This window comes from Cucurbita moschata, unplaced genomic scaffold, assembly GCF_002738365.1.
Source record: "Cucurbita moschata cultivar Rifu unplaced genomic scaffold, Cmos_1.0 Cmo_Scf00005, whole genome shotgun sequence".
NCBI lineage: Eukaryota > Viridiplantae > Streptophyta > Magnoliopsida > Cucurbitales > Cucurbitaceae > Cucurbita > Cucurbita moschata.
In genome coordinates this window covers 4,095,890-4,114,544 of record NW_019268521.1, presented here as the reverse complement: position 1 = coordinate 4,114,544, position 18,655 = coordinate 4,095,890, and the positions used below count along the sequence as shown (strand labels likewise).

Here is an 18,655-nt window from a genome sequence, read left to right as displayed (position 1 = left end):
TTTTTTTTTTTTTTTTTTTTTTTTTTTTTTTTTTTTTTTTTTTTTTTTTTTTGTTCATGCTATTGTATTTGAATATTGATGCATTAAATAACTATTCTTTGTACATATAGTGATAGAAATGGTGTTTGAACAATTACATCAGTCTTAAACTTCAACAATTATCATGCTAACCACCTTCATTTTCAGAAATGTTTCTCAATATACTCTGCTAGCTTAATACATTTCTGCGGCTGTATGTAGAAGGCATACTCTATACTTCTAAATAAAAAGGAAATTATATTCTGATTTTTAATCAGTAGTATTGGCAAAGGGAAGCAGCAATGTTACGGCAGCAACTCCAGAGCTTACATGAAAATCATCGGTACTAACGTATCCTATTCTATTCTATGTCGTTACATGTTACTTGATAAACACTAATACCAGAGGAAAATGCAATAAAGTGAAATGCAAAATGAAACTTCTTTCAATTCCTTAATGGCCATAGCGTTAAGTGAATTGAGCCTAAAATCTTCCTCATTAACTCATTACCATGTGCTTAATGAGATATGGGAATAGCATTTATTGACGACCAAGCATGACCCAAATGTATATTTTCTAACATACTTCCACATGCTGCTCAAGTTAAAGCTGATACACAAGCTGAAAGAAAATGAATCTTAGAAAAGTTCAAAACACCACTAATAGATAATAACTATCAGGCAAATGATGGGTGAAGAGCTGACTGGTCTAAGCGTCAAAGATCTGCAGAATCTAGAAAATCAATTGGAGATGAGTCTCCGTGGCATCCGTATGAAGAAGGTATCTAACTATGTCATTTGTTAAATGCATTTGGTGTTATACTGAACTTTTCGCTTCTTTGAGCAGGACAAAATTTTAATGGATGAGATACAAGACCTAAATAGAAAGGTTAAGGAACTACGGCTCTGAAATTTTGTTCTCAATTGTTTTGGTTGCTAAATATCCTTCTTTTTGATACAGGTAAACCTAATTCACCAAGACAATATGGAACTCTATAAGAAGGTAAATCTAATTCATCAAGAAAATCTGGAATTACAGAAAAAGGTACAGATGTAGATAACTGGAACAACTTTAATTATTACCAAAAAGAAACTTAGGATTAAATTGTTAAACCAATAAAACTTTGTGTTGTTTAGTTACCCTCAAAACAAATTTTTGACCATCCTAGGTCTATGGAACAAAAGATGCCAATGGAGCACACATAAGCAGTCTTACAAACGGACTTAGTTTTGGAGAGGATGCAGGCATACCTATCGACCTTCAGCTCAGCCAGCCACAGCCACAAGAACATGCGGCACCAGAAAGAGCTACAAAACTAGGGTAAAATTACGAAAAAAATTCATAAATGTTCTACATGAATACAAATGAACTTTTCCAGGGTCACTATTTCAATCTTGTTCTTTTGATGGTTGCAGCAGACTATAGCTACGCTAGCAAAAAGACACCCTACACCAACCAGGAAGATGTTTCTTATTTTGCATCAAGAAAACGGTGTATGGTTGCTAATTATCTTTCAATCGACGAGATGTGGTAGAGTAGCGGATTATTCCATACCAAAAGAAACCAGCTTTGTCTAGTTTGTGGTGATTAAAACAAGCGTATTTTTGTGAAGAGAAGACTATGCAAAACAAAAAATAATTGGAACCGCACCAGCATGCACACTTCATTTTCCAGAAATCTTAAGGTCTGTTTGCTATCTTCATTATAATCGGCTAGGTTCAAATGTTCATACTTATTTTAAGACTGATGCTTGCGATATAATAAAGGAAAATTCTGGAGAATCGTCCAGAAAAGGAAACAAGTAGATTAAAAAAGAACATTTATCGTACACTAATTCCACCCAACAATTGTATATGATACTCATCATGAAAGGGCATATAATATTTACCTCGAATCTCTCTTGCTCGACTAGAGTAAACTGTCCCAGCAGTCTGTTTAGAAAGATAAATTGCATGACATTAGAGTAAGCAACAATTCAGCAAAGAAATTTAATAGATAAATTATTATTAAAAAAACCCATCTCTACTAAACAGAGTCATTATTAAATCCAAGACAATAATTTAATCAGTACATCGATATTCCCAACAGCATAAATCCAATTTTTAAAGTAAGTAAATTATTAAATATGAAGGGAAGGGCCAAACTCCATAGAAGTTATATATGAGACGTTACAATTGTTGGCAATATAGTGTAACTGGATGAAGGATTATGCTCGCCAGGTTGCTAATATACACCTAAAGTTTGAGACCACCTTACACATAAACAAGAACATTCCCAAATGGATATGATATAAATGGCAGAAAATGATGGAAAAAGAATTACAAATGGTTCACAAACATATTGCATTGCACATCACAGAAACCATCAATATATAAAGTACTTTTGCAGAAAACAGTCTTAATAACAGCTTATAAAGTAAACGAGGCCTCTAGAGAATCAAAAATAATCTAGCTACTAACTTGAATGTATTCCTAGCTAGCTTAGAGCCACTGACCTTCAATAATGTGCACAATGCATAAATAGAATAGGCTTTAGAATGATCTAGTTAAATTATTCCTATTTTCAGTAACAAAAAAAATAAACATTGAAATTCGTGGCATGCATGAACACCTATGATTATTAGATATAAAATGCCTATGGGAGGAGTTACTAACAGATAATGGAATGCAGGTGACAGAAAGAAATTGTTGGTCCTCTGAGAATCGATCCTGGAACCTTCTCTCCAGAAGGAACATTAGAGAAGCTGAAATTGAAAAGTGGGTTAATCACTCCAACTTGCTTTCCCAATTTACCTCCTCACAGAATGCTGATTACTGGCCTTGGAACGTTGAAAAGGATGAGATTTTATTCTTCAAAGTCCCTCTCTCAAACATGGACTTCTTCTTGCACGGGAGGTGATAACATTTATTCTCATATTGGAAAAGGGGCTTACCCTAAGAAGATCAAAAGTTTTATATGGGAGCTCAGCCATTCATGCATCATAACTCAAGATTGCCTACAAAGGAGGCTCCCTTGGCTCTATCTCTCCCACAATTATGTCCTTTTTGTTACAGGGATGCTGAAACGCAGATACACTTGATCAACAATTGCCCCTTGGCTGGCCACTATTGGAGCCTGCTGATTGCATCCTTCGGTTGGTTTACTGCCTTCCCCCACAAAAATCACACTTTCCTTTCCGACATTCTCACAGGACATCCAATAAAAACAGGAAAAAAGATTCATCAGAGCATTATTCTGGAGTATTTGGAAAGAACACAACACTCGAGTCTTCACAGAAAAACAACCAAATTTTGACACAACCATGCAGAATACTACTTGCTTTTCTCTTTTGTGGTGTAAAAAACACAACCCCCTTTTGTAATTACACCCCTTCTTCCCTCATATCACAGTGGAAGAGTTTTTTTTTGTAAATCCTCTTGTTCGGACTCTTTTGTAGTTTATTTCAATCTATCGATGAAATGTTTGTTTCCTATAAAAAAAATATATATTAAAAAAAATAACAAAAAAAAAAAAGGAAAGAAAGAAGACACTGACTTTGAAAAAGAACATTTAAAAGCTAAAAAGGAAGAAACTAGGTAACAACACGATCAGGAATAAAATTACATCAATGAGGATATAAGGCTGAAAACGGCTTTAGCACAAATAATAGTGATTGTAATCAAAACAAGTGGAGCGAACCATCTTGGATGTGGGGTGATGTACATTTTTTTAATACGAAAACCCCAAAGAACCTCCATCGTAAGCTTAATTCAATGATGGTCACCAGACACATGATGGAACACCACAGATAGGGGTGTGGTGCAGTGGTGCTACACCCAACAAAATATTGTTCAATCCAAACCTATAATAAATTGGCGTTTATAACTGTAGTTCAATGTCTGTTTACCATCCTCACTATTATGGTTCTCACATTCTTACAATTCCTGTTCTACATCAGAGAGAATTAGACTAGAACAGCTGCTATCATCCACTTTTGAACAATCTATGTAGGTATCATATACTACACAACGGATTCACAAATTTCAAATTTGATCAATTGTATGCACAAGTGGTCTTTCTTGAAATGTAAAAAACATATCCTTGTTTTCAATCTTTTCTTTAATGATGGCCACGAAACTAAGGTTTAAAACCCTAATTTCATCCTTCTTTTCACTCCACCGTCAGTTTGTACTCCTACAGCAGCAGGCTTACAGTCTTTATTATATTGTATCTTCATTGTATCTTCATACGGAACAATATTTGTTTATCATTTGGTATCGTGGTGTAGTCGGTTATCACGTTAGTCTAACACACTAAAGGTCTCCAGTTCAAGTCTGGGCGATGCCACTGCTATATGACCAACTAATGTCATGTGTAAAGGCAAGCCCTGGGCTAGGCAAACTGGTTCAAACCGATGTATATTAATTTTTAGCTCAATTATAAAAACACTATATAAGTAACTCACTCATAGCTTACAGTCTTAATTCTAATCCCAAAATTCCAACTATCTATCTATCTATATATATATAATGTATTGTTGTCAGGACCCCAAGAAAGCATTCTCCTAGGAACTTTAAAAAAAAGAGAGCAAAAGTAAACAGACGTGTCTGCAGATTCCAACGCTTTTGCCAAAGCAATTAAAAGTAGCTGAGATACTAACCAGAATAAGAGAATAAATAGTGTTCAACTATTGCTTATTCAAGATTGCTACCATGCTTCAGGAGGCGAGTTAACAACTACTAACTCAAATGATTATCTGCAGTTTTCATGGCAAAGAAGACTGCTAGCGTACCAAAATAAAAGTTATGAGTACTAAGTAACAACGAAACTTACAGTACCCTACACACAAAGGCATCGAAGATGATCTTGTGTAACTAAGTCTACTAAAAGCATGCTTTTAATGAATGCGACAAATATAGCATTCAACAGAGCATGAATCTGAACTCATTATTAATTAATAAATATTATCCATAATTAATTTCTTATAAACAAGTCAGTTTCATTTCGTGTGCCTACACTAACGACCAAACAAGTTACCGAGGCGCAAATATAAAAACAGATAACCTTGTCCATGGAATCTCTAATGCCTAAAAAACACAAAAACATAAAGGAAAACTAAAGGTCATCTCCAGAATACTTCGAGAACTTAAATCCCGTACGGTATCAAAAGAACCAAACACTTGAAGCAATGAAACATCCTGCTCTACCATTTTCGACTATCGTATTATGCAAGTGCTATGAAATTCGTGTTTAAAGATTACGTACAAGCACAAAAGCAAGCATCCTTGTCAATATCTCAATATAACAAATGATCTGATGAGTAAAGCGAACAATGACAAAATAAAAACAAATAAACAAAGTCGTATTATATTGTCACACACATACACGCGCGGACACATTGAGCCAGGTGAAATAAATGCCAGACCGCATCAGTCCTTCACTCATAATTTTATGTTCGCTTCAGATTAATCCAAACAGATGCAGTGTGAAACGGAAAGACGAACTGTAAATATCGTGCACTAGATCAAGCACTGCTTCTTAGTAAGAAAAAACGTAGTGAGTACGTAAAAGCGTGCAGACAACTTACGACGAAAAAGTGAATCTACAATAAAGCGATTCCGCATCCTGATACTTCGTTCGGTTCACAAGAATACGCTAGAAACAAGATTACCTGGTAATCCGCAGGCACAGAGGAACAGTTGAGCTCGGACTCTCACTTTTTTCAGTTTTCTTCTCCTCGCGGATTAAAGCTAACTAAACAGATCTGAGAACTATCTTCCGAGGCGATATTCCATGCCGTTGCAGGAAGTGATCGAACTGAGAAGACACAAAAATAGCAGAATACGAACTCAACTGTATTGAAATAAAATCAGAGCGGGAAGTTATATCAAAGACGCGCGTAGTAAGCATGAATGTAAGTTGAGAAGCACGAAAATGGAGATCAATGTAAGTTCAAGAAGAATAAAAATCGGAGGAAGAGTTCTAAGAGAACGAATGAAAACCTGAACAGAAGAAATGGATAGCATGCGATGACTCGCGGGAGGAGACCGAAAACGCTGGTACTGGGCGACGAAGAGGCAGAGTAATTTGATGTTTGATCTCTCTAGACACTCGAAAAGAAAACAAGAAACGAGAATTAGGGAGATATTTATAGTCGCGATGCGACGAAAGAAGACCGGAGGATATAGCACGCTTCGTACTTTGTAGTTCGTTATAATTTATAATATCATAAAATATTTCCAATATTATGCATTTATCGAATTTAAGAATATGACAGCTTCCGCTTCCCAATATTTAATTCTTCGATTTAAATAATATTTTAATGAATTTGACTACTAAAAAATATCAATTTATATTTTAAGTTTTTGGTGTTAACTTATATTTTAAGTTTTTTGTGTTAAAAATCACTCCTCTCGCTCTTATGTTTTGCTTTGGGCTTTCTCAAAATGCTTCATACAGTGGAAATATATTACTATACTTATAAACCTATCATCATTCTCTAAATTAAGCAAATCAGTGTATTAACTTGATTAAACTCTCGTATATTAATTTTTTTTATTATATTTTATTTGGATAAATGCTCATTAATTAAATTTCTAAATTTTCATAATTAAAAAAATTAAAAAGGAATAAATTAATACGGTTAATTCAGATATTTTTCTTTATTTTTTAATCCGAAAAGATAATGAATAATTAAATATCTACCGACAACTCGAACAAGAAAGAAAAAAACTTATAAACAAAAAAGGTAATTTTAAATTAATTTACTTAAAAGAAAAGATAAAAGGACGAACGTGAGTTGGGAATCCTCTTTCCTGCTACGTGTCGGGCGTTGGAAAAGGTTAAATAATTAACCCAATTTAAATATTATTTTCTGCATATGAGAGGATGGAGATATTTTAGGACTCAAGTGCCACTTGTACGAAGATATTTTCTAGGATGGAGATATTTTAGGCTTTACCCAAATCTAGGTTAATAATGCCTAAAGATGCGGTAAAACGAATTGAAAACAACAAAAAGCGGGAAATTCAAGATTAAAAAAGCGGTAAATTCAAGATTAAAAAAGCGGTAATTTCTGATACGAGAAAATGAAACCGTCATCGAAGGCATTAAATTTAACTCCCTCCATTCCCACGATCGAGACTCATTTTTCACAGTATTATATTTAATTTTAATGATATTTTAAGCTCTTATTTACTTTCGAACCATCGGTTTCAGTTCATATGTTTTTTTTTTTTCTTTCTATTATTCTATCCTTGTTGGGATAATGAAGCATTATTTACGAGAGTGAAATTTTTTTAGTAAAATATTTTAAAAATCTTGATAAGAAAAACCAAAATATACAATATCAGCTAGCAATTGATTTGGACGGTCATAATCTTAAATTTTGCACCACAGAGAAGAAAGATCTTATTATTTTTAAAATTTTGCAAATGTATAAATAATTGCATGAGCACACCCCCTAAAATTTATTCAAATTCACATTTCACACGTGTAAACACTCTCTCGTGTAAAATAAATACGAAGTGCATACACATTTTAAAAAAAAATTGCACACCTAAATATAAACAGTCATAAAATATTAAAAAAATTAATGAAAATAAAAGCATTAAATTAAATGCTCTTTAATTGTTTCATTAAACTCTTTTTCTCCATTTCCTTTTCCAAAAATTTAATTATAAATACAGAATTCACAATTCAATCCAACTCATCTATTACCGACGAAATTTCATTGGAGGAACGAAAATCAAATCCAAATGGACAAAACTCCCCCTCCTCCAATCGTTCACGGTAAAATAAAAAAACAATATATAAAAAAAAAATACTTGTTTTTGTTTCAATTTAACGTTAAATTCCTTTATATTTTCACTCCACTAGAGTTTTGAATTTTTTCAGCAATGGAAATAGAGAGACCAGAGAAAAAGAGGAGCAAAGAAACGACGTCGATTTGGAAGTGTTTGAAGTCGAAGATTTCGTCGGGGAAAAAAGAGGGGACGACGTTGAAAAATGAGCATGGGAAATTCAGCTACGACGCAGTAAGCTACGCTCAGAACTTCGACGACGGGTTGGCGAATGCCGATGATGAAGGATCCTCTCGATCCTTTTCTGCGAGATATGCTGTTGCTTCCAAACCCCCACCTAAAAAGAAATAATAGAAGATTATGTATATATATACACACACATATATAGTATATATTAATATAATGTATAGAAGGAATTACTGGGGGTGGGGGTACATTTGTCAAATAAATATAAGCTCTTAAATTATTTCAAGTTTATATAATATGGTTATTATTACATGCAATTTTTTTAAGGAATGAATTAAAGGGTAATTTCATTTTTGTTATTATATTTACATAACATAATTTATTGACCAAACCATACCATCAAGCAAGAAAAACACAATAATTTAGTTGTTTAAATAAGTCTCAAAACTTGAACTGAGTCTATCGTTCATCGATATTGTTTTATTCGGACTTTTCCTCCCCAATTGATATGGGATCTCACAATCCACTCCCTTCGAAGCCCAACGTCATCGCTGACACTCTTTCCTTTTTCTAACCGATCTCCCCAGTCGATATGGGATCTCACAATCCACCCCCTTCGAACTCCAGTGTTTTCGCTGGCACTCGTTCGTTTCTCAAATCGATGTGGGACTCCATTCTCCAACCGATCTCCCTAGCTAATATGGGATCTCACAATCCACTCCCTTCAAAGCCAAATGTCCTTGCTGGCACTCGTTCCTTTCTCAAACTGATGTGGGACCCCAGTATTCTCGCTGGTACTCGTTCCTTTCTCCAATCGATGTGAGACCCCATTCTCCGACCGATCTCCCTAGCCGATATGGGATCTCACAATCCACCCCCTTCAAAACCCAGCGTCCTCGTTGACACTCGTTCATTTCTCCAACAGATGTGGGACCCCACCAAATCCGCCCTCTTCGGGGCCCAGCGTCTGGCTCTAATATCATTTGTAACAGCACAAACCCACTGCTAGTAGATACTGTCCTCTTTAGACTTTTCCTTTCGGCCTTTCCCTTAAGGGTTTTAAAACGCGTCAAGAGGTTTTTAAAAGGTATTTCGTTCTCATCCCCAACCGATGTGGGATCTATGTACTCTCAAAACTATAAATTTAATCTAATTTTTTTAAAAATGGACTACTATAAATATAAATATAAAATTTTTAAATTTTCATTAAACATAAATTTTAAATTTATATATAATAAATTAATTCACTTTTAAAAATTTTAAATTTATAACTAACCTATTATACTCAAAATTAAAATTTTAAAGATTTATTATTATTTTTTTTAAATACATGAACTAAGTACACAAACTCCATGAACTACACGTAGACAAGAGGGGAATGGGAAGCGAAAATTACATTTTTCACATTGGAACGACATGTCGAAATCACTACAAACAAGAGATTTACCGGAGAATTCAAGAAAGCAGTTAAAATACGGGGCAACCGTCAACCACCACGCCTCTAGCGGTGGGGCAACTGGCAAGCAAACAGTGATCAGTGTCAACAGGATTGGAACCCCACCAATTCATATGCACATTTCGAACACCCAATGTAAAGTGAATAAGCACCGCCATGAACGCCACGCCGGCGTCCAACGCCGCCGACAGAATATAGTTATACCGTTGCCACCATCTCTTCCGGTACCGGAACACGAAGTAATTAAAGATCGTGCCGACTAATAGCCAGGAGTTGTAATTAACCGGCGTGGCTGGGGGCATGTAAGCGGTGGCGCCGAAGAGGACGGGGAGGTTGATGAGAGGAATCCAGGTTTGGTTGGGAAAAAATCGGTGGAGGACATAGACGAGAAGGGGGCCGAGGAAGCCGCCGAGGAAAAACCAGTTGAGAGTTGGGTAGTTCCCTTGGGATCCGAATATTCGCTTTGGGCCGACCAAGCCCCATATGACCGACGCGTCGAAAAACACGCGGTCACTCGGGCAAGTCCAGGGGCTGTTCGAGGAAGCGCTCTGATGGCATATGTTGTCCACGGTGGATAAAAGCCACCATGCAACGCTGATGTTCACTGTCCCCGCTATTATTGTGCCAATCAGCTGCGTACACGTGGATGTTAGAATAATCTATAACAAAAAATACTACTATTACTGTGTTGAGGTTTTCTGATCACGAGAGCTTATACTCAAAGTGAATAATATCATATGATTGTGGAGAGTCGTGTTTATCTAACATGGTATCAGAGTCATGTCCTAAACTTAGCTATATCCTCGGCCTAAAAAAAAAATAATAATAAGACAAAGAAAAAGTACCTGAACGAGGAACATGGATCTCGGAGGGATTTTCATGTAATGTCCTAATTTAAAATCACTTAAAAAGCTAACGGCTTGAGCCATGCTTATATATCCATAAGTCTTGAAGCACACATTGGCTATTGGCCTTCCGGGCAATATGATTCCCATCAGATACTCTGTTATTATATTCAGGCCTGGAGTCTGTTCCATAAACACAATTAGTATATTATAATGATGTGTTAATGCTGAAAATTAGGGTTAATTACCTGATTAGTGGTGGCTGTTATAATGCTTATAGGGAGAGTGAAAATGAAGGCCAGGGCGGCTGCAAAAAGAAGGCCCCACCAAGGCAACTGAACCTCCTTCTTCAAGAAAATGCAGAGCGCAAGGGAGGCGGCGATTGCTACAAATAGAAGTATATGAAACCACCACGCTGGAATGTCCCTGTAGCTCCTCATTAGCCTCGTGTGGATGTCTTCCCTTCCTTCTGAAGATGCTCGAAATTTTTGTACAATCTCCCTGGTATTGTAATATAATGTTGTAATGTTAGAAATCACGAACCTCTACGATGGTATGATATTGTTTACTTTACTTCTAAATTCATGATCAATTCCTTAGTTCGCTAACGCGGGACTCGATCCTCCCCTTTAACAAAGTACATCATAGAGCCTACCTTGAGACCTATGTAGCCTTAAAGTATACCATAGAGCTTCCCTTGAGACCTATGTAGCCCTAAAGTACACCATAGAGCCTCCCCTAAGACCTATGTGGTCCTCGAACAGTCTCCCTTTGATTGAAACTCAACTCCTTTCTCGGGAGCTCTCGAACAAAGTACACCATTTATTCAACACTTGAGTCACTTTTGACTACATCTTCGAGGCTAGTAATTTCTTTGTTCCACACTTAAAATTCTATTGTCATAACTAAATTACGAGCATGGCTCTAATACCATATTAGAGTCTCCCCTCGATTACGGCTCGACTCCTTTTCTCTGGAGCCATTAAACAAAGTACACAATTTATTCGACAGACTAGTAATTTCTTTGTTCCACACGTAAAGATTATATTAGCATAATTAAATTAAAAGCATAACTTTGATATCATGTTAGAAATCACAAACCTTCCTATATTGTTTACTTTGAGCATAAACTCTCATGGATTTACTTTTGTTTTTTTCAAAAGGCTTGATACCAACGAATATGTATTCCTTACTTATAAACAAAAGGGTTGACTCCCTCCCTGCCATCTTCAACATGCCACCCATAACTATATATATATAAATTAATGGCTCAAGTTTCTTAATAATTAATAAAAATCTGACCTGCCATGAAACAAGGCAACGTGAGTGAGAGTAGCGACAATGGCAGCAAAACCGAATCCATAAGTGATAGCGAAGAAGGAGCTCAAACTGACCCTTCCAACCTGCCCGTACGCCTGCTGGTTGAGCTCGAACCTGTCGTTGACAATGGAGGTTATATTATACACCTGCCCGTCGGAAGTGAACAAATCGGCGGAGAATATGGGGAACGTCTTGGCGTTGAAGACATTGAAGCCCCAGTAGGCAATAGGCATCACCACGTAGATGAGCGCCACGTAGCCGACAAAGATGTTGACGATGGCGAAGAACGGGCTGATCAGAGGGCTGCCCAAGAACGAAGCCACAGTGGACCAGTCCAGAGAGAAGGCTCCGAACCCGAGACCGGAGAAACCCGACCCGATTTGGTGGGCCGTTACTGAGTGGGGGAAGGCCCAACAGACCCATGATATGCTTTGAAGCGTCTGGAAGATATAGCCTGGGAACATGTACCATGTGAAACTGCCTGCTAGTGCTATGATGAAGAATTTGACACGTGTCATTCGTTTTTCCCCTTCCTCTTCTGCCTCGTGTAGCGTCCTGCCAATGGCTGAATTAGATTTCTTTTATTTTATTATTGATTTCTTTTTTTACTGTTCTTTACTTGATACCGTTATTACCGGAAAAGGGAAATTTGTACGAGAGTGTTTGGCCACCACATATGCGCCGGCTCCACCACGTACTTCCTCAACAACCCCGCCCACCCGTAACCCAATACCTGTAGCACCCGTTCTCAGTTTACCATAATAAATCTCGTTAAAAAATTATTAGGAGTGAGTCCCACATTAACTAATTAAGATGATGATCATGGGTTTATAAGTAAAAAAAATACATTTTCATCACTATGGACACATTTTAAGGAACAAAAAACAAAGTCACTAGAGTTTATACTCAAAGTGGATAATATCATAATACTGTGGATAATCGTGGTTTCTAATGTGGTATCAGAGTCATGTCAATAGAATCTTCAAATGTTGAACAAATAAGTTGTGAGTCTCGAAAGTGTAGTAAAATAGGGACTTTAAATGTCGAACAAATAATATATTTTGTTCAATGATTCCAAATAAAGGAGTCGAGCATCAATTAAGGAGAGACTATTTGAGAACGTCATAGATCTCTCAGAACATACTCTATGGTGTACTTTGTGTTGAGGATTATTATTGGAAGTGAGTCTCACATTGGCTAATTTAGTGGAAGATCGTGGGCTTATAAGTGAAGAATACTATCTCAATTGGTATAAGACCTCTAAAAGCAACGCCATGAGAGCTTATGTTCAAAGTGTCTGCTCTCGTGATTTTGCTTTGAACTTTCCCAAAAGGCTAATGCCTCACACCAATAGAAACAATATTCTTGTCTTTTTTTTTATAAATCTATGATCATTCTCTGAATAGCCGACTTTCATCATCCACAAGAATAATAATTTTGAAATAATCAATTACTTTAATTCATTTAAAATTAATTTAAAAAAAAAAAAAAGGGAGAAAAATCACCTGTGTAGTGATAACTAGAAGCCACGAGGTAAAGAAAGAGATGCTCCTCCAATAAAAGACCTTGATAATGGTCACAATGCCCACCGCATACGCCGACCCGCTGCCAAAAGCGCTTCCAGCATTGGCAAAGATAGAAATAAGCACGTGCTCCTTCATGTTGAACGGACCCGGGTTGAACGAGAACTCTTTCGACTCGAACCCGGGGATTCGGAACTTTCTGGTGGGAAGAACGGAGGCCATGAACCGTCCGATCGGGAGCGACGCTACGAGGACAGTGATCTGAGTGATCACCAGTGGCTCTTTACGGTAACTGAAGAACTGGTTCACAAACGACATGGCGCAACAGGATAACAGTCCTAGTGACCACATCCTAAATGTCCATACCGGTTGCGACACGTCGTCCGTCGTGGACACCGTTAGCCGGACTTCCTCTATAGGAGAGATCTCGTCGTTTTCCAACAGTTGGTCCACCGTGTTTGGCGTCTCTGTTGCCTCCGTCCCCATGGCTCCGACTATGATAACGGAATCTAAAAATCTAGTAAGTATAAGTAGAGGAAATGGTTAGATTTATTATTATTATTTTAATATTATACGAGCGACAACACCAAGCATTAGTATATTTATAAACTTAGTCCTATTTTAAAATTTTTATAACTCTATTTTTCTTATTATAAAATTTATCGCTTGTATTTTATATATCAATATATTGATGTATGGGTGAGGTTAGATATACAAATTATATTATTGATATACCAAATTCGCAATTGGATCATGAACTATTTGAAATTTTTTATTGAGTTATATAAAATTTTTAATTTTCGTTTTAAATTCAAGGCGGGCTTTATTAATATATATATTTATAATATAGTTTCCATGGTTAAAAATGTCAATTTACTTTTTATATATACTCAAACATATATTAAAATATAGATGTCAATGTTGACATGATGATAATTTAATGTCGAATCATTCCTTTTTTACCCTTGGTTTGCCTCGAAAGACCAGTGATATTTGGTATATAATTAGTTATTAAATTATGAAAAGACCATTATTTTAAAAAATATTTTTGATTTTTTTTTATTTGATTTTTTTTTTTTGGAGAATATAGGTGTAGCTCAAGTATAAATATTTTTCTTAAATAAATAGAAAATAATAAATCCTCTCAACGCTACAACATTGTTTGCTTAATAGTTTGACAGCGGCGTTTGATTGAATATATGTGAACTTAGGTATGAAAAATAAATGGTTAATTTGTTTGTCATTTTTTACGTAATTTATTTAAATATAGAAGAAGGCTTATTAACAATGGAGGAAACAAAGCACTCAGGATTATTAGTAGGATGGGACACAATTGCCGGCCAACCTAGGAAATATCGGATGACAAAGAAACTCTAAAATAAATATAAATAATAATGAAAATAATAAAAAGACAAATTTTATTTCCTTTCATTCTATTTACTTTCAAATATCTAAATTATCTTTTTTCGAACAAAATAAACATAATGATGATTGCATAGGAAGTATCCTGGGACGTATTTGTATTGTTCTGGTATTAAAATTCATTACGACCTGTTTTGTTTGTTTTAAGTGCGAGAATTGAGACGTCATCTACGCCTGTGTTGATGTGGAATTGTTTCATTTTCAGACATCGTTTTCGCTGTTTGGTGTGCAGACAAGGATGGCAATGGCAATTAGAATAAATTTGAAAATTTGAGGCACCAATTATTAATGGGTTAAATTTTAGAAAATACACCCCATTCGAAGCCCAGTGTCCTACTATTTCCATTGGTACGAGGCCTTTTGAGGAAGCTCAAAGCAAAGCTATGAGAGCTTATGTTCAAAGTGGACAATATCATACCATTGTGAAGATCCGTGATTCCTAACATGATATCAGAGCCATGCCCTAAACTTAACCATGTTAATAGAATCCTCAAATATCGAATAAAGAATTGTGAGCCTCGAAAGTGTAGTCAAAAGTGTGTTCGAGGGCTCTAGAGAAAGGAGTCGAGCCTCGATTATGGGGAGGCTATTCTAGAGCTCCATAAGCCTCAGAGGAAGCTGATAGTGTACTTTGTTCGAGGGGAGGATTGTTGAGGATTATTGGGAGTAAGTCCCACGTTGGTTAATTTAGTGAAAGATCATGGGTTTATAAACGAGGAATAATATCTCCATTTGTATGAGGCATTTTGAGGAAGCCCAAAGGAAAGCCATGAGAGCTTATGCTCAAAGTAGACAATATCATACCATTGTGGAGGTCCGTGATTCCTAACAGTGACATGCTAACACACGACAAGATTAAGTTTGCTCGAGAATGGACCAACATGAAGTCTTCGACATGCTCGAATCAAAATAGAAAGTTTTGCACATGGAAGGCGTAAATTTTATTAACTGTAAATCAAATTAAGAGTACAGATAGATACCCACAACTACTGAAATATGGCAGAAACATGTACCTTGGATCTGAGGAGACAGCTCCACCATTGCCATATTGCAGGCTTGAACTGACCTAATTCATGCCTAACTGAATTTTGAAGACTTTCATTGGAGTAAAAAAAGCCCCCAAAAATGGAATGAACTAAGAACCTTGCTGACAGGATTGAATTGGTGTTCCCATGAAGAGAAAATGAACGGCGTATCTATTTCAAGCTACAGCGTTACCTGTAGCTCCTTTCTCTGGATGCTTCTCAGTGGCAGCGTCACTGGGAAGATCAAGACCTTGAGGAATCTTGCCAGGGTAATTAGTCCTCGAGGGATCTGATCCCTTCATACTGCAAATAAGGATTCTGATTGGATAAGTACTGATATCAAATCCCATGCTCCAAATAAAACTACTATACCGTGCAAAGAGGTGATGAAGAGAGAGCTGAAAAAGAAGGGTGCATACCTCTTGTCAACAATAACCATGGATCGAAGCTCACAGTTTGTAAAACTGCAAATTGGTGTGAATTTCATGAGTTAAAACTGGAAGCACACTTTTGATTCTCTACGTCTAAGTTAAAAAAGTGTAACAGCCTAATAAGCTCAAACCCACCGCTAGCAAATATGGTTCTCTTTGGGTTTTCCCTTTCGAGTTTCCCTTCGAGATTTTTGAAGTATGTTTGCTTAGGAGAGGTTTCTACACCCTTATAAAGAATGTTTCGTTCTCCTCTCCAACCGATGTACGATCTCACAAAAAGTGTCCTTTCAATTAAGCGGCTCAAGTTGTCTAAGTGTTTACTCTTTTATATTGGTGCAAACTGATGTAGTTCGATACTCAATTTTTTTCTAAAATTGTCATTCTGCTCAATGTAATGCTTACAATTTGCTGATTTCGCTCTTAATAGATGGATGGCAGTCATTTCCAAAACATTTCAGGAGCTCAAATAAGAATGCACTGTGGGTGACAATTGCAATCTCTGTCTCCTTCCGAGTCCACAGCCTGGCCAGGGATAAAAAACCAAAAGGCATAAAACGTCAGGAGCTGTGAGTGACAACACACAGAAGACAGGGCTACAAATGCAGAATCTTTGTTTTCAGAGATAATGCATAGAAAAGGTCGTAATTTTTTTTAGAAAATTCAGCTTATGACAACCTATATATAACTGTAACGAATACATGTCAGCTTTCAAAGGCATTAACGAAGGTCATAAAGTGGCTACCGAATAATATTCTCGAAACTATTTCTTAACTTATTTCTTAACTTACTGGCTGGAAGCAACCTTTCTCCTCCTAAACAAAAGGCAGAGACAACATAGTCGAACTCCTTAACTGCAAGAGACAACCAAGTAATACTGACATGCAAACAAAAGCTAAGAAAACAGGACAAATGAGTTTTGTTTGCATACTTGGTTTCTTAATCTAGTAGAGTAAGATTTGAAAAAATATGTACTCAAACGTCTTGACATTTCGTCGTGATCAGAACTGAAGAACACAGAGATAAATAAAGTGGGAATTTACCAATCCAGAAACTTCAGTCCCCTCTCTACAATCTGGTCATTCGACTCCCTGGTGTCTGGTGTCCATAGGATATCATCATCATGTTCAATCTAGAGTAGATGAAGAAAGGATTTATGAAAACAAATTGGACGAAGTAAAAAGAGGTGAAAAATACGAACAAAAGCAACATAATCCAGCAATATGAACAACAATTTAACTTACCACTGAAAAGTCAATTGCAGGAAAAAGCGACCGATATTCGCTGATGCTACTCCTCTTATCACATGGATTAACACCCTGTACATTGAATATGATTATTCGTCATCAGAAAATCTGAAAAACATGGGGAAAATCTAACCTTTTAGTTGTTTAATTCATTGCAAGCTAAGCCAAGAACTTGACCAGCTTATATCCTCAGGTATAATTAATGCAATCATATTGAGAATTTCTTTCGAAACCAACTACTTGACAATTCACAGAGATTAAAGAGATGTATCGGCTTCAAAGGCTAGAAGTATCGCATGGAAAGACAAGTACATCTATTATTAATAATTCAAGAAAACATTTCAAGTTCATTGTTCAGGTTCTATATATACTCTTCCCTAATAAACATCTCTACGTGAGAATCTGTAGAGCATAAATTTATGCAATCATTCAAGAGGCAAGAGGAGCATTATAATACCAAGTGTTCCGATGCAGAAGAAAAGTTGAAATATCGAAACGAAACCTTGATTTTGAGTTCAGTTTATGAAACGTACCAAACGTTCCCTACAAAGCTCTACTGCTAAAAATGGCGGGCAGTTTAGACTTGATATTGCAGGATGGTTGCTGCCCCCTGCATTTGCAACCATTAATGGAGGAACATTCGTACCATCTTTGTACTCATCTCCACCAAAGGCTCCAACTGCTGTTTGCATAGTCCTACAGTGCAACCATTGATGGTTGAAACGAGAAATGTTTGATTAGTTTGGGGAAAAAATAAACTCCTGCATCTGGACAAAAAGAATCAAGTTATGTTATATTAAAGTTTCTTCCAGAAAGCAAATTATCTTATAGCTCAATCCTCAATTTTTTTTTAATATGCTTCGATATCATCATGATGCAATGCACCCATTTGGTTTACCATTGAAACATCTCAATGGGACAGAAACTCAAGTTACTAAGGCTACAAATTAACGTTTATCATCTTACCCTTGTTATTAAAACGAGGAGGTTAAAGAAGTGAACATTCCTTGCATTTATTGCTACCAAATGGTTAATTTCAGTTCCTAAGTACCTTTTTGTTTGAAATATATTAAAAACCATTAGTTAAATTGATTAATGCAAGGCATGGACAGAACGGATCAAAATTTTGTGCCATAAAGGAAAGGCACGAGCTTGAATTTTGTGTCTTAATTCTAGTCTACGCCTGTCTAGGTCATTCAATTTTCTGAAAAAAAGAAATATGCAGATTTTCAGTCGTACTCTCTTTTAACGCCATTAAAGCATGTTCAGTGGTATTGAGATATTATATCAATTCATAAATGTAATGTTAATTTTCTTATGCATAGTGGTTCAATTCTATATCCTTATTTCACAATTTATGTTGATTCCGTTGAATCTAAAATATAAAAAAAAAAAAAAAAAAAA

At 36.2% G+C, this 18,655-nt stretch overlaps 4 protein-coding genes and 1 non-coding gene across 19 annotated transcripts in view; 2 read left to right on the top strand and 3 right to left on the bottom strand.

The window, feature by feature from the left end:
• Nucleotides 1-2,787, top strand: part of LOC111443302 (MADS-box transcription factor 23-like) — a 13,690-nt gene extending 10,903 nt beyond the window's left edge. For 4 of the 7 annotated variants that reach the window (XM_023081064.1, XM_023081065.1, XM_023081066.1 and 1 more), the window contains 6 exons: nucleotides 300-361; nucleotides 699-798; nucleotides 865-906; nucleotides 979-1,062; nucleotides 1,187-1,338; nucleotides 1,434-1,653. In XM_023081064.1, coding sequence (XP_022936832.1) covers nucleotides 300-361; nucleotides 699-798; nucleotides 865-906; nucleotides 979-1,062; nucleotides 1,187-1,338; nucleotides 1,434-1,443 — 450 coding nt within the window. In that variant the 3' untranslated portion in view covers nucleotides 1,444-1,653. Of the gene's footprint in view, nucleotides 1-299; nucleotides 362-698; nucleotides 799-864; nucleotides 907-978; nucleotides 1,063-1,186; nucleotides 1,339-1,433; nucleotides 1,703-2,688 lie in introns of those variants that run through there. The other 3 variants (XR_002710463.1, XR_002710462.1, XR_002710464.1) reach the window with 3 other exon arrangements.
• LOC111443303 overlaps nucleotides 1-6,168 on the bottom strand; it is a 12,815-nt gene extending 6,647 nt beyond the window's left edge. For 7 of the 9 annotated variants that reach the window (XR_002710471.1, XR_002710472.1, XR_002710469.1 and 4 more), the window contains exons 1-3: nucleotides 6,000-6,168; nucleotides 5,669-5,814; nucleotides 1,907-1,949 (exon numbers count right to left, since the gene is read on the bottom strand). The gene's annotated coding sequence lies outside the window, so the exon portion shown is untranslated. Of the gene's footprint in view, nucleotides 1-1,906; nucleotides 2,654-5,668; nucleotides 5,851-5,999 lie in introns of those variants that run through there. The other 2 variants (XR_002710466.1, XM_023081069.1) reach the window with 2 other exon arrangements.
• On the top strand, nucleotides 4,271-4,344 carry TRNAV-AAC. The gene has a single exon. It is a non-coding gene; the product is annotated as a tRNA-Val (tRNA).
• Nucleotides 6,169-9,340: 3,172 nt separating the features above from the next.
• LOC111443304 (oligopeptide transporter 4-like) lies at nucleotides 9,341-13,642 on the bottom strand. Its single transcript, XM_023081070.1, has 7 exons — nucleotides 13,112-13,642; nucleotides 12,242-12,339; nucleotides 11,589-12,161; nucleotides 10,535-10,787; nucleotides 10,287-10,469; nucleotides 9,452-10,073; nucleotides 9,341-9,418 (listed from the first exon to the last, which is right to left on the bottom strand). The coding sequence occupies exons 1-6, from the start codon at nucleotides 13,613-13,615 to the stop codon at nucleotides 9,453-9,455; spliced, it is 2,232 nt and encodes a 743-aa protein (XP_022936838.1). The 5' UTR covers nucleotides 13,616-13,642; the 3' UTR covers nucleotides 9,341-9,418; nucleotide 9,452.
• A 1,826-nt stretch (nucleotides 13,643-15,468) lies between these two features.
• Nucleotides 15,469-18,655, bottom strand: part of LOC111443219 (phosphoglycerate mutase-like protein) — a 6,618-nt gene continuing 3,431 nt past the window's right edge. Inside the window, 7 exon segments of the mRNA XM_023080937.1 lie at nucleotides 15,469-15,784; nucleotides 15,786-15,879; nucleotides 15,996-16,040; nucleotides 16,410-16,529; nucleotides 17,048-17,136; nucleotides 17,249-17,323; nucleotides 17,785-17,947. Of these exon segments, the coding sequence (XP_022936705.1) occupies nucleotides 15,650-15,784; nucleotides 15,786-15,879; nucleotides 15,996-16,040; nucleotides 16,410-16,529; nucleotides 17,048-17,136; nucleotides 17,249-17,323; nucleotides 17,785-17,947 (721 nt within the window). The 3' untranslated portion in view covers nucleotides 15,469-15,649.

Excerpts from the sequence above, each read along its gene's own strand:
- LOC111443304 (XM_023081070.1), bottom strand. The coding sequence starts at position 13,615 with ATGGGGACGGAGGCAACAGAGACGCCAAACACGGTGGACCAACTGTTG. Across the intron at positions 12,162-12,241 it reads GTACAAATTTCCCTTTTCCG|GACGCTACACGAGGCAGAAG; the intron begins GTAATAACGGTA and ends AGCCATTGGCAG. Across the intron at positions 10,470-10,534 it reads TAACAGCCACCACTAATCAG|ACTCCAGGCCTGAATATAAT; the intron begins GTAATTAACCCT and ends TTTATGGAACAG.